The following is a 15,453-nucleotide window of genomic DNA, read 5'->3' as shown; positions in this document are numbered from 1 at the left end:
TAGCAGATTGTATCATTAATCTGACAAGACATCTATAATGAGCCAGTACTGCAACAAACAAACATTTTTTTGGGGGGTGACTTTTTTCGAGAGGATGTGGTCAGGCATCGCGAAGAGCTACTGCCAGTCTGAAGTGTCAACAGGTTCCTGCTTCCTACACAAGCAAGCATTCATCTACAAACACAACATTTTTCTTTAAATAATGGAGATAAAAACTAGTGTCGGAGAGGAAGAGACACAGAGATATCCAGACGGACCAACCCAAAGCAAAGGGGAAATGCAGTAGACGTTAGAAACACTTCTTGCCTGCACAGTCCCAACTCAAGCAAGCCGGTATGGACTATGGACTCAACTCGAGGTATGACACATCTCAACACGCTTGATATATGTGTGCACCTTTTGCTTTATCTCGTTACCTGTGATTTACTCAGTTAAATTCACTTGTGATGTTAAATTCACTTGAGTTTGATTTGATTTTCATTTCGGCGACCATGTTTATAGGGTAAAGCATGCACACTACCTGTGTGAGACCAAGGCATGTGCAGTTTCGGGGTGGAGACGATTTTTCACATGTAAACTTGAGGAAAGTAGTTCTCAGCAACCAATAGATAGTAAAATTAGGTTTCAATGGTCATATTGACATAATACCAGCAGCATCACATAACCTGACCTGTTTCACTGTGGGTTTTATGTCAGGGCTGTAGGTCACAGACATGACAGAAATTGCCTATTATTTTTGTGTTCCCATTTGAGCAATTGCATGTCATGAAAAGGGAAAGTGGAGGCTACATTGTACTATACAGTAACCCACTGAAGGCTTTAATGACATTATATCGAGAAGTTAGTAGCTTCCCGTTTCTTTCCTTCACTCTCTCTCTCTCCCTTTCGAACATAATTAACATAGTACAATTGGTCAACTTTCTGGTCTTCACTTTTCAGACCACTCATCAACGATGGATGATGCCAAACTGATTGTGTATTGACGGCCAATTATCAAAGGCAAACTCAATGCAGAAAGGCTGTTTGGGCTAGAAAAAGGCAACGGGCACTCAAATCTAAATGATCAACAGTCGTAAACCTAGCTGAAATAGATGAAGGCAGCTTCACTGCAAGATCTTTTTAAAACTAACCACACTTACTATGGTTGCACCCCAGTGAGATACCAATAGACTAAAATACTATATGGCTACCTGCCACATGGCCTTCCTCTTTGCCAAAGTGCTACCATAGCTGTCAAGTTAACATCATTGAAATGTGTGGGGTCAGTGAAGCCAGCCCCACCCCCAAAAGGTCTATGATCTCCCCATAGATATAAGAAGTTGTTCAGTAATCAAGAAGCTGACCCGCTGAATTTTGAAACATTGTTGACTTGTAGCCTATAACCTAGTGAACTGCACAGTGCAAACACAGACGTCTCTCACTTGTACTGTGCAACTGTTTAGATTTGGACTTGGTAATTATTGTTCTATGCTTTTGAGTGTGAAATCTGTGAGAAATGCTGAAAACCTGAGTCTCATGGACAAAAGGAGCTATCACATTTTTTTTTTTTTTAAATGTGTCATATCTATCAAGGAAGTAATGACATATCCCCTCTAACTGCAGAACTAACTGAAATACACTCAAATACAAGAATGGCTCTTAGGTTTTTCTGGCTGTCACACAGGTGAAGTTTATATGTAAGGCACAGTTATTATCTATGGGGAACCGCACAAGTTTCACTGGTAGTTTTACTGATTAAAAGTTCAAAATATACATGTCCTTTTTCACCAACTCTCCCACATGCCGCTGGCTATAAATAGAGTTAGTTCAGTTTCACAACTGCAGCTTTGATGTCTGAGTAATAGGTCACAGACATGACGGAAATATACATTTTATTTTGACCCATTTTAGCAATTGCATGTCATGCAAGGGGAAAGTGGAGTCTGCATGTGTGCTATATGGAAACCCAATGTAGGCTGGTCTAGGCTGTTAAAGTAACTGGTCAAATTTCCTGTTCACTTCAGTTTCCCAACTGAACTAAGTTGTAACACTCTCTCTCTCTCTCTCTCGCTCTCTCGCTCTCTCTCTCTCTCTCTCTCTCTCTACAGTGACAACTGCATACTTGAGCCTGCAGTCTACCACACAGATGTGCTCTCCTGGTTCTATCTGTTTTTGGCTCTCCTAGGCTTCTTGACCAATGGCATGGTGTTGTTTGACCTCTGGAGGGCCAAGAGGAAGCCCACGGCCATTTTCGCCCTGAACATGGTGGTGTCTGACATCATCCTCTGCATCAGCTTCTTCTTTCGGATAGCTTTCCTCATAAACTCTACTCAGTGGAAGGCAGACGCTCCGCTCTGCAGTGGAGTCTTATCAGTTGTGATCACAGTCTTCTACGTGAACATCTACTGCAACATGTGCTTCCTCTTGTGGACCAGCATCAATCGCTATGTGACAGTGGTGCAGCCAAACTATGCGGTACTGCAAGCATTCAGGAAACCACAGAGATGCCGCTTTCTCTGTGCTGCCACCTGGTTGTTATTTTTGGTAACTGTAAGTGCGAGAGTGGGGTCGACCCAAAACAAGACCAGTGAAACCAATGGCACCTGCTCTAACGTGAATGAGTATCACAAAAAAGAGCAAACCGCCTCATTGGTCTTTGGCCTACTGCTCTTCTTCTTCATTCTTGGAGCAATGCTGGTCAGCTACGGCCTGCTGCTGCGCCACCTTAAGAAGATCTGTAGGAGCAGCCTCATGAGTGCATGGTTCGGACCAGGTGGAGGCTTAAGAGTCAAGAGGAAGGTCCTGGCGTCCATGCTGGTGTTTCTGGCCTGCTTCATGCCTCACCACATCTTGAGGAGCATCATGCTTCTGTCAGAGCCAGGAAATTGCACCACACAAAAGTACTCCCAGGTCAAGAGTGTCACCATACTCATAGCCGCATTAAACTGCTGCCTCAATCCCCTCCTGTACCTGGTGCTTCGCTCACCATGCTGTCGCGGGAAGAGACTCAAACGCTCACCTGTTGTGACAGATTGCTCCAGGAACCAAGTACCTCAGATAAATATCACAGAGGCATCTTAGAAGGAAGTAGGCCCCATGTGACATATTTTGAAGGTCTCAACTGGCCTGGATATGAATCTTTAAGTTGTCAAAGACGTCTTGTCATTCGTAACTGGCAGAATGCTTAGAGAGGCAACTGACTTTAAGGAGCCACAATTATTGGTCATCCTATCCCAAGAATTCAGGTTATCCTTCCCAAAGAATGGGAGCAGTGTTGTGCAACATAACTGAATACAACATAAGACCCAGTTAACGCAAGGGCCCATAGTACTATTACTATGCTATACTATTACTATAACTGCAAAGTACTAGACATCAATGCACATATGAAATTGTCCTTTAGGCCTGATCATAGGAGGACATCAGCAAGGGTTCAATTTATAGATTTCTTAGGAGCTCTTTGTGGCTGTTTGAAGACAGTCAGTCACTGTGTCATATTACCATATTACAGTGAACAGCTCCATGTGGATCTTTAGGACTGCCCTGTGCTGCTTTTTGTATTATGTTCTCCTTTTCCATTTGAGCTATTGATTTTCCTTCACACATTAATTGCACACAACGTACCCCACAGTATGATTTCTGAGAAAAATCATTTTTACACATTTTCATTTATTCTATTCAGATCTGGCACCTGATTCTATGCCATTTTCTGATTCTATGCCATTTCCCCAACTCTGTCACTGGGTTTATAAAGTACTGTAGAGCTTTGGCCTTCTCCTGAATCTAATCTAAAAAATAATCCAATCCTCTGTTGTCAAGACTACAGACCTGTATCACATGTTTAATTTCACTCTCCATAAGATTTTATGTTAAAAGTTGTATTTATTTAATAATAATGATTGTTGTTTTAACAGTTGTAACAGTAATACAAGCCTTTCAGAAGCCAAGATGTGGTTCATAACATTGAACATTAGCTGCAAAATTCCTTTGCTAATTATTTTAAACATCTTTCTTTGAGTCCTGATGTTTCCAGAACTGATTTTCTTTCTTTCAAATATATGTCTTTATTTTTGAAAAAAAGCACTGTGTTCTATCAAATAAATCATTGTGATTATAAGTTACTCAGTCCACTTTTCCAGTTATCTTTTGTTCCAGTCATCTTGTTATACATCCCAATCCTAGTGTTGTGTCTGAGGCACAGAGGTCTCCAACTGCAATGTGACTTTCCAGGCACTAGGGGCTACTGTTGTGCCATGACGCCACGATTTAGCGTTACATTTTAGCTGAACAGTGTGCTGTGGAGATTCTGTGAGATCAGTCTGAAGTTGATGGCTGACAAGAGAGCTCTCAGGTTCCCCTCTCACTTATACGCTGAAGTTGTTTTGTCAATGCTGCATAAAGTCATATCAGCATTTGCCTCAGGAGACGTGATTCAGGCAGGTTATGAAATTTCAATTGTAGTTCAGCAACGACAAAAAAAAAAGATACATGGTACAAAGCAGAATGTCCTCTGTCCCCTGAGCAGGCGAGTAAAATCTCTCTTTTCCCTTCAAATCCACTGCAGTGAACAAGAACACATTCTTCGGTGGAAAAAAGGCTCTCGAACAATGTTTACAAAATGTATATTGTTATGCCTGTTCGCTCCAGATTTATGCACCAATAGAATGAACCTTTGAAAATGTACATAAAGCGGCGTATTGAAGAAGCACACACTCAACCCGAGACTTCCTCATAGCAACCTGCTGCAGAAGCGTTCATTGTACATCAGAGACTGCACTGAGGCAACATCCTCTCCGACTATCAGCAAATAACTTCAATCGGTAAGGGAAGGTTTGGCATGTGTTCACTGAGAAATGAAGGTATTTTTAAGTGGATTATGAAAATAATGCTTTTCTCAGTTACTACTACTATTGTTATTAGTATTATAATTGTTATTGGTTAATAATGGACATCTATGACCATGTATACAGCTACATGTCTTACAAAGATCAATGGAATGGACACAAATTTAGACATTCACATTTAGTAATTTTGCAGACGCTTTTGTCCAAAGCAACGTACAAGGGAGAGAACAATCAAGCTACAAGCAATAGAGACCTAGTGTAACAATAAAAACAATGGACATAAGAAATAGAAAAAAAGTGCAGGAATGTAACTGCTGTAAGCGCAAGTTAAGAACTAGACGAAATACTAGTTAAGAAGGGAGGTGCTCTCTGAAGAGTTGGATCTTCAAGAGCTTCTTAAAGCTAGAGGGGGACGCCCCTGCTCGGCAAGTTCTAGGCAGCTCGTTCCACCAACAAGGAACTACGAATGTAGTTGACACATTTCTTGAATGTATCAAATGCAAAATACAAAACAAGTGGTGATCAGTTTTAAATATTTTGCCTGTACTCTACAGAGGATCTCCGCAACTTGGATACGACGATGGCAGACGTAAATCTGACCTATGGCTTCAATAACAACACCTCCTGCCTCTGCCAGTCGGTCGCCACTAAAATAATCCTGCCAACTCTCTACAGCCTGATGTTCCTGACTGGTGTCCCTGGAAATATCCTCTCACTGTGGGTCTTCATGACCATGATTCCAGACAAGACCCCCACACACATCCACCTTATCAACCTGGGCATGTCCAACCTGGTGTTGTGCCTGACCATGCCTTTCCAGGCAGCGTACTACTCCATGGGCACTGTCTGGGACACCAGCCACCCTGTCTGCAAGATGGCCGTGTCCTTCCTGACGCCCATGGTCCACACCAACATCGTCGTGGGCATGACCAGCCTGACATTCGTGGCCCTGAGTCGCTGTGCCATCCTCGTCCAGAACACTCACGCCCGCCGGCCCAGCCGCATCACCTACATCCTGCCGTCCATCTTCCTGCGTCAGCTTTGCCGAACTCGCTTTGCCTGGGTCCTCTGCCTGGGTACCTGGGGGTTGATGCTAGCATTAATTGTTCCTGCCATGGTGACGTACTCCATGGGAGTCAGCCAGGCAGAGGTGAGGGAGTCATGCTACAGTGTTGGGGTGGAGGTCGGCAGAAGCGAGTCGGCCATGACTGTCGTGGTCCTCTGTGGCTTGGTGATATTCTTCCTCTGCTATCTGCTGGTGCTCAGCTCGTACATGGCTGTGACACGCCACATCTTCCGCATTCGCAGCGGCACGGCCATTTCGGACCGGAAGCGTATCTACGCCAGGGTGCTGCGGAACATCATGGTCATTCAGACGGTGCTAACCGTTTGCCTACTGCCTCACCACATCTTCAGGGCCATTTTCATCGACATGGCGGGCAAATACCCAACGTCTGCACCACCACTGGCCGGCTGCCACCCTCTCTCTGTGCACGTGGAGGTGAAGAACATGCTCCTGTCTCTGGCTGTTCTGCGCTGCAGTGTGGACCCCATCACCTACTTCCTGTTGGACAGGACATTCCGCCAGCACACGGTCAGCCTATTGGGACTGACCACGGCCTCAAAAGGCAGCACAACATCAGTGGACAGCGGTGGAGTAGCTTTACGAGTCTACAAGGTACAGACAGAAAACAGTATGATGACGCAATGTGCAGAACTAGGCAAGGATAACCTGACTGTGGAATAAGTGTATGAGAGATGAGCGCACATAACGGTGTTTGATACATCCACAGATAAAATAGCATTATTTTCTAAAATGTATTTAGATTGAATAGTCTGATGATGTGCACCCATGTGAAGTCTATAAGTGGTGCACTTTCAATTATTTTTGCGAAATACTCTTTCATCTGTGCATCAGAAAAGATGGTAGAACATTGAAACTTTTTGCACATTTCCCACTTGAACAATCTCTGTGTATATCCAGTCGCAGAAGGTGCACACAGGCTGTATGCACATAAGAAGTGTGTGTGTGTGTGTGTGGGGGGGTGGGGGGATGCTGAGGGGGATCTGTCAGGAGACATCACTGAAGGGGAGTGGGCGCAGAGGGGCTCTGACAGCAGCCGGAGCCGGCCCGGAACCGGGCCAGATCGGTTCTAGAGTCAGCTGCTGTCTAGAACAACTGTTCTCTGATGCAAGACCCCCGACAGATGGCTGACGGTAGCAGTACCGGGTCCTCGAAATAACACAGTACGAGCGAGAGAACCGAATCCTCTTGCCACCCCTTGTGAGCTTACCAGGGGTTCATACCGGTAAGGGGATTGATGGTGGAACTAATGCAGCATAGAGGTCTTTACTCTGCTATTATTACACGGCTCTTCAGAATGTTCCAAATACTTCCGTTGATTTGAATGGACAACCCCAACATTCGCAGGTCTGTAATTTCTTTATATTCACCGCTGCGAAAAATTATGTACGCTGTCATTGTCAACGGGTTTTGTGCTTCTAATTCATATCTTTCATATCATTCCGCAAATAGTCTGGTCATTTAACTGAACGGGAAGTGGACAGAAGAAGAGCTCTTTGCTTTACCAGATCACCTACCGGAGCAGGAAATAAAAGTAACAACTCTGGTCTAACCTGAAGTATGCAGAAATGTGGTGATATGTGTGAAAGTACTGTGCATGTAGCTTGCTCTGAGGCACCAGTTTATGATGTGTGTATTAGTACCATATCTCTAATACTTTAGGACCACCATCTAACAAAAACTTAACGTAACTTAACTTGTATGCAACTTGCAGGTGCCTTAATGCAACTTGCAGGTGCATTTAACTAAGATCACTCTGAGTTACGGGTTATTTCTAAAACAAGTGTCAGTATCTCTGCAAGAAACTGGAAGCCATTATTCTGACACTGAAGGAAGCTTAATAGGAAGGCCTCGTCACAGTCAGCATCTTCATAAACACAGTACTGAGGAGCAACACAGTTAAAGAAAACTCTGTCTAGACTGTATTTAAGGTAGAATACATAAAGTGTCTATGTTCGTCATGTTGACCAAGTGTTTTCTTGTATATGACAGAGAAATACGGTTTAACAATGTTTTAAACTCTGTCTTTGTTCTGTCTCCCTCCCTTTCTACGGCATTACACAAGCACATCCACTTCATGATTCAAATAAAACTATGAACTCCTGGGAGAACTTTGCTACTTCACTACCCCTTACTGTCTAGAGCAAACACATATGCTATGGCTATAAGCCACAGAAAAATGGCCAGAGGCAAACATGTGCCTCCATATGAAGCATGCAGAAACTCAGTGGACAGCTGTGTGAGCATTTTATCTTCACACCGATGAAAAAGTCACAGGCAGTGAAAGGGCTGTGATGTGAGCGTGCTTACAGTGCTAAAAGCTGAGCAAATAATTTCCCTCTTTAATGAAAGTCGAATTATAGCGATTTTAAAAACACTTATCCTTCAGTGGGCCTAAACATACCACCCATTAGCAGCTTAGAGGCTGATTAGCGTGGTGATTCTGATCACTCTTCCAATTGTTCTAGCTCATTAAGGATGCCAATGGAGCTAGGAGAGAGAGAGAGAGAAAGAGAGAGAGAGAGGGAGAGAGAGAGAGATATATATAGAGAGACAGGGCTCTACAGTGCGAGTATTTCACTCGCATATGCGCCTAAAAATAGGTACGTGCGAACTTGAAAAATTATTTACGAGCACAGTGTGCGAGTGACAGACAGTTGTCAATACAGCGCCAAAAAGTGAAGCATTCCATTGATTTCACATGGAAACAAGTGACAGGGTTGCGACTGATGTGAACATATCAAGAAGACGCGCTGAACTTCCTGCAAATGAGAACGACGATTCGCAACCAATGGGCCAGAGCCATATAAAAAGAGAGTACCGTAAATCCTCAAATAGTGGCTGGGGCTTGTATTTACTTAGGCTGCACAGCGCACCGGCCTTTATTTGGGGCAGGACTTTATTTCTTACTTATCTTCTGTTATAGAATTGAATTATTTAAATAATGGGCATAATTGCAGTAGGCTATGGAATTCATTGCATATGCGTTCAACACTTCCTGCACATCGCGTAACGCTTTAGGTCGGGGTGTCAACGTAAAAAATAAACATCGGAGTTATGGTCTCCACTGTCAGTCACGGAGGAAAAGATTTCCAAAGCCTTGAATTAAATCATTTTTCTAGACACTATTATGCTTATCGCGGACTGAAAACATTTATTCAACGAGCTGGTTTGATATCCAGCCTAGTTTTCTTTCTACCTCCACCTGCTAGTCGTAGCCTATCGCATTCCTCTCGGGTCAATGTCAAACTTCTTTGCTGCTTTTTCTCCCGAACGTTCTTCAGCAATCAGCATACACCATCTCTTTGAATTTAATATAAAAGTTACGTAAGTCTACTACTGCTTTATGATCCCTTCTGGAAAAAGTAACCTAGCCAACTAAAACGTTACAGATAAACAACAGTAGGCTATACGATACGTGCATTTAGGCTAAACATTCGCCTAGTAGACCATGAGATTAGCCAACAATATTATATAATATAAATATTAAACATGAGGAGAACATGTATTCTCATATATTTGAATGATAATTCTGTTAATCAAGTATTGCCTTAAATTATTATTTACATTGATTTAATTGGAATTCAGCTGTAGGCATGAGATCTGTATCTTGGAGACTAATTGCATCCACAATTTGGTACTGCAAGCTAGACTACTATGCAGTAGACACAACACAGGAGGTCCCTTGGCCTGAGAAGGGAAGGAGTTTAATGTGGCTATAATATGGAATTTTAAATGTGCCTAAAACTAGACAAAATTGTAATGAGTTTTCGAAAACTAGACTGAAACTAAGAAGGATAACTATGACTAAATGTGACTAAAACTAATATGCATTTTTGTCTTAAGACTGAATCTAAAATATATGCCAAAATGAACACGGAGATAGGGGACCCCATCATCTGCAATTAATTGTTGCTAGCTCTAATCAGATGTACTAACTAGGCTTATAAGAGAAGACTAACTTTGTATGCCAACGAACACCAATAACTAGAACTAATTTGACAGACTATAAACCAATGTGATACACGTGCTCTCTAGCTATACAGTTAAAGTGTTGCTTACGTTAGATACTGAATAATTTGATCAATTTACCAGCTAAATTGCTTTGGAATAACTGAACATGAATGGGGTTAAAAGTTGGAAAATACAATGTTTGGAACTATAGGTCGCAAATGAGTATGACATGCTTTGCTTCCGTGTAAAAAAAACCTGCTGTGCTCCTAAATTTCTTTGTGTGCTCCTACATTTTTTCATTTAGGAGCACATGTGCTCCTTGGGAAAAACCTTAGCGTAGAGCCCTGAGAGAGACAAGCTGTAAGCTTACACCTAATAAGTTAACGGCTTCTAGCATGGCCACAGGAGAGGCAAGGCCTATAGTGCATTTGGAAGTCCTGGCCAGAAGGTTAATCAAGTACAATGGTACAGAGAGTACTCATAATGTCTTGTTTTCACTGCAAATCCTCCTGCATCAGATGATCAACTTGCCTTATCCCGACAAATTAAAGAGCGTAGATCAGACAGGGCCTCAACTGGCTGCAGTCAGGTAACACCACCAAACACAAAAAAAACAGGGCATTCACAGAGAATGCAAAACGTCTGTACATGCCTCCTTTTTAAAAGTAAATTGTCACAAGTTTGAACAATGTGACTCTTTTGGAAGTTATATCGTGGGGCGAGCTGTGTTTTTTTATGTGCTTTGATGTCGCACAACCATTTAGGAGACATTTGGTACACTCGGCTGAATCCCATTACAAATTTATGATCAAATTGAGCGCTGTAAAAATGTCAGAAACAAAAACCTTAGTGCGATGTCAGATATTCGTGACATGGCTGCTGGCTACCATCTGATTCTGGGTTGAATCTGGACCAAATTTGGGTGACTTGGACTGACTTCAACCTGAAGATGCTTTGTCTGAAGCTCTGTGTTGTGTTGTTTGGTGTTCAGTTGTATTGTAGGACTCTTATGCACCATTTCCTGTTCAAATGGCTGCTTTGTGCTGCATTCAGACATGACAAAGGATAGCTCAGTGCTGATAAGGTCTTCTTTTCACAGGGCTCGTTTGTTTACGTCTGTGACTCGCCTTTGACTGCCTCATCTTTCACTCCAAGGGCTGCAGCCGTGACAAAAAGGTTCGTGTGCTGCATTATTACTGTGCCACACTGACAAAACAAAATGCGGACATAATTTAAAGGAACAAAGTTCTATTAAGATGCTTACAATTGTGTGCTAGTATTAAAGTACATTTCCCTTCCTGCAATGTTAGTTCAGACAATGTGGACACAGCTATAATACTTCCCCATCTGGAGTTACATCAGCATGAATGACTTCTAGAACAACAAGGACTATCAATCATGAATCATCAATCACACAGCGTGTGTTTGTGTGTGGGTGTGTGTGTGTGTGTGTGTGTGTGTGTGTGTGTGTGTGTGTGTGTGTGTGTGTGTGTGTGTGTGTGTGTGTGTGTGTGTGTGTGTGTGTGTGTGTGTGTGTGTGTGTGTGTGTGAAGGGACATGGGTGAAGAGTGAGAAATGACATAACCAATGACATGATAATGAACCTATGATATGGTTATATCAAGCTTATAGCATTATAATAATATGATTGTATCAATATTATGGCATCATAATAATATGATCATGTCAAGCTTATGTCAGATTCAAGTCAAAGTCTAAATAAAGTGTTGGCATGTATCTTGTCCACGCATATTGCATGATATGGTAGAGCTGCATAGACATGAGGGACAGGGCCATGACTATTTTTACCTTTATATTATACAGCCGCGGAAAAAATTAAGAGACCACTTCAAAATTATCAGTTTCTCTGGTTTTACTATTTATTGGTATGTGTTAAAGTAAAATGTACATTTTTGTTTTATTCTATAACCTACTGGCAACATTCCTACCAAATTTCAAATAAAAATATTGTCATTTAGTTCATTTATTTGCAGAAAAATTACAATTGGTCAAAATAGCAAAAAAGATGCAGTGTCTTCAGATCTCGAATAATGCAAAGAAAACAAGCTCATATTCATTTTTAAACTACACAATACTAATGCTTTAAGTTAGGAAGAGTTCAGAAATCAATATTTGGTGGAATAACCTTGATTTAAAATCACAACTTTCATGTGTCTTGGCATGCTCTCCACCAGTCTTTCACATTGCCGTTGGGTGACTTTATGCTACTCCTGGCGCAAGAATTCAAGCAGCTCGGCTTCTTTTCATGGCTTGTGACCATCCATCTTCCTCTTGATCACATTTCAGAGTATTTTTTATGGGATTCAGGTCTCGAAATTGGGCTGGCCATGACAGGGCCCTGATCTGGTGATACTCCATCCACACCTTTACTGGCCTGGCTGTGTGGCATGGAGCATTGCCCTGCTGGAAAAAACACTTCTCAGAGTTGGGGAACATTGTCAGAGCAAAAGGAAGCAAGTTGCAAGATTGAACCAAAGCGGACTGGAGGGTCTCCTAGTTCGTCTTCTCTGATGAGTCCAATTTTCAGCTTTGCCCAACACATGGTCGTCTGATGGTTAGACGGAGACCTGGAGAGGCCTACAAGCCACAGAGTCTTGCACCTACTGTGAAATTGGACTCATCAGAGAAGACGAACTAGGAGACCCTCCAGTCCGCTTTGGTTCAATCCTTATGGTCTTTTACAAACCTCAGCCAGGCAAAGTACAACGTTGTCCCGGAAGAAAAACTTGCTTCCTTTTGCTCTGACAATGTTCCCCAACTCTGAGAAGTGTTTTTTCCAGCAGGGCAATGCTCCATGCCACACAGCCAGGCCAGTAAAGGTGTGGATGGAGTATCACCAGATCAGGACCCTGTCATGGCCAGCCCAATTTCGAGACCTGAATCCCATAAAAAAAACTCTGAAATGTGATCAAGAGGAAGATGGATGGTCACAAGCCATGAAAAGAAGCCGAGCTGCTTAAATTCTTGCGCCAGGAGTAGCATAAAGTCACCCAACGGCAATGTGAAAGACTGGTGGAGAGCATGCCAAGACACATGAAAGTTGTGATTTTAAATCAAGGTTATTCCACCAAATATTGATTTCTGAACTCTTCCTAAGTTAAAGCATTAGTATTGTGTAGTTTAAAAATGAATATGAGCTTGTTTTCTTTGCATTATTCGAGATCTGAAGACACTGCATCTTTTTTGTTATTTTGACCAATTGTCATTTTTCTGCAAATAAATGATCTAAATGACAATATTTTTATTTGAAATTTGGTAGGAATGTTGCCAGTAGGTTATAGAATAAAACAAAAATGTACATTTTACTTTAACACATACCAATAAATAGTAAAACCAGAGAAACTGATAATTTTGAAGTGGTCTCTTAATTTTTTCCGCGGCTGTATATATATGTCAGTATCTCCCAATCAAGGGCCCAGTGAGTTTCTAAGCCAGCCTTAAAGTATTTCTGAACCTCTGCAGGCCGGTTCAGGCATAGTAGCAGCTGGTTCAGGTGACAGGCTTAGCTTCCTTCTATGCTGAAGCCCAAATACAGAGCTCATAGCCAGGCCACCCACAGAGTTGACCTCTAACTATTAGCTTAGCCAAGCTAATCAGAGATTCTAAAGGTGTTTTTCCATGATAACAGAAAAAAGGTGACACTCAGGCAACTGACATATTAGCTGTGGACCACATGTGATTACTGATCCCGATTTCTGAACATTGGTGTCCCCAAACTGGCCTCTTGCCACTGAGACCCCATTACGCTCCAATGAATATGCAAGCAAATCAACAAATGTCAATTCAATATGCATTTCTGCACAACTGAGCACATTGCTAACCTGCTCTGGTAAAAGATAGCTGTTACATAATTCTTTGAGGCGACCAAGTGGGGGTTTTATTTTTTCAGTTTCAGTCATCAGAAGCTGTATGATGCTTGCAAACACCAGTGAGCATCGTTGTCTCAAGCTTGTAAACAAAAGACACATCGCTTTAAAACCACAGACTTACAGAAAGATCTACCCACATCTACACAATCTACTTGTGTGAAACAGTGTACCACATTCATGCAACTTCTCCCACAAGGTCTTCTTTTGATTATACATCACTGCGAGTTCTGCACCCTTATAAGTGAAGCTGCAGTACTGCACATCTTCAGTAGGCCTACTTCTAAGCTGTGTGTTTGATGTGCATCAGTGTATTCTAGCGTCATTAACCACAATGCATGCACAAACACACAATAAACAAGCTTCTGTTTCGGAAATCGGATAAACTTCTCCAAGTCCTGTTAGTCTTCTGTTCGTAATTGTCACTTGACAAAAAAAAAGTGTTAGAAAGGTCAAAGTCTGATCCAAACAAGTGTCACTGACTGAAAACAGAACCTAAAGCTCTGTCAACAAACCATTACAAGGACGTCAACCCCTTGGCAACATCCCTGCTCTTGCTCTTCCCTCTTCACGACTCGAGAACATGTCCGGCCACAAATCTATACAAAGCTGACTTTCACACTTAGTCTGGCTGGATAGGCAGAAAGAGAGAGCCTTGGCTTCCAGGAGCTGCCAATCACTGTCAGCCAGCTTAGGCCGAGTAGAGCATACGGAAACACACACAAGCCTGCTTTGCACAAATACGGGTGCACATGTGAGATCAGCACCCCAAAAGTTGTGGGCCATAGTGATGATGATGCTGCTGCTGATGATGATGATATTTGTACAGAGTCTAATAATTACAGATTTCATATGAGCAAAACAGTACATACAGTCATGTAAATACATACATACCAACAGGACGTACATACATACTGTTTTCTGCTCTACCAGTCTTCATTTCTGCACTAAACCTATACACCAGTTTATATATTCCATTTTTGGTGGATATCGAGTTTGTACACGCATAATGGACATAGTGCAGTAAGAGAACATGCAAACAGATTCTGGGGTCGCCTACTGCATCAGTAACCGCTAAGAAGAAGGACAATTCTCCTCCTAGCTATTTTCAGCCTCACAGTGAAGTGAAAAGGTTACTTGCACTGCAACCTACGCAAATGTAGCAGACATTTTGAGCTGAAATGAAACCCCTGGCCTCAAATTTCCTGTCCGTCTCACCACAGTCCCCCACTGATCGTACGTATCTAATGCAACAAAACTACAATCAGCTAATCTCACCTCTTTCTCCCAGTGTCTGGAGAAGGCTGGAGTGTGAGTTAAAATGTGAGTTAAACTGATTATTACACAATAAATAATCTGCCTTATTCCAGAAGCCACGTTTGAGTGTGTGAGTGTGTGCATGTGAGTTGCAGTGTGGGTCTCTGCATGTTGCAGGTTGTTTCAGGGTAGTTTCACAATAAGGGGAAACACTTTGTTTTCAAAAGTCTCAAAATAAACCACCTTGAAATGTCATTATTTTTCTTTTTCAATTAATATACTTTTGAAAGATATATATCTTGCTTCATGGAAAGTGGTCATGAATAACTCTAAAAATAGGATGTGTGTAAAAATAGGATGTGTGTGTGTTCCGTGTGTGTGTGTCCGTGAGAGACAGGACTGCTGACGCCAGGCTGCTCGGACCTGCTGAGTGAGAGGCTAGACGGGT

At 42.2% G+C, this 15,453-nt stretch overlaps 3 protein-coding genes across 19 annotated transcripts in view; 2 read left to right on the top strand and 1 right to left on the bottom strand.

Moving 5' to 3' along the window:
* The window catches only part of caska (calcium/calmodulin-dependent serine protein kinase a), a 190,068-nt gene that overhangs the window by 57,699 nt on the left and 116,916 nt on the right, over nucleotides 1-15,453 (bottom strand). The gene's annotated exons all lie outside the window — the stretch shown is intronic.
* Nucleotides 336-3,060, top strand: LOC308365269 (cysteinyl leukotriene receptor 2-like; the record flags this gene model as incomplete). Its single annotated transcript, XM_080838644.1, has 2 exons — nucleotides 336-358; nucleotides 2,088-3,060. The coding sequence occupies 2 exons, from the start codon at nucleotides 336-338 to the stop codon at nucleotides 3,058-3,060; spliced, it is 996 nt and encodes a 331-aa protein (XP_080694770.1).
* On the top strand, nucleotides 5,404-6,570 carry gpr82 (G protein-coupled receptor 82; the record flags this gene model as incomplete). The annotated part of the gene is made up of 1 exon (XM_080838991.1): nucleotides 5,404-6,570. The coding sequence occupies one exon, from the start codon at nucleotides 5,404-5,406 to the stop codon at nucleotides 6,568-6,570; it is 1,167 nt and encodes a 388-aa protein (XP_080695117.1).

This window comes from Sprattus sprattus (assembly GCF_963457725.1).
Source record: "Sprattus sprattus genome assembly, chromosome: 5".
Taxonomy (NCBI): Eukaryota; Metazoa; Chordata; class Actinopteri; order Clupeiformes; family Clupeidae; genus Sprattus; species Sprattus sprattus.
Note: the sequence above shows the minus strand (reverse complement) of the source record. Positions and strands in the feature narration are given on the sequence as shown.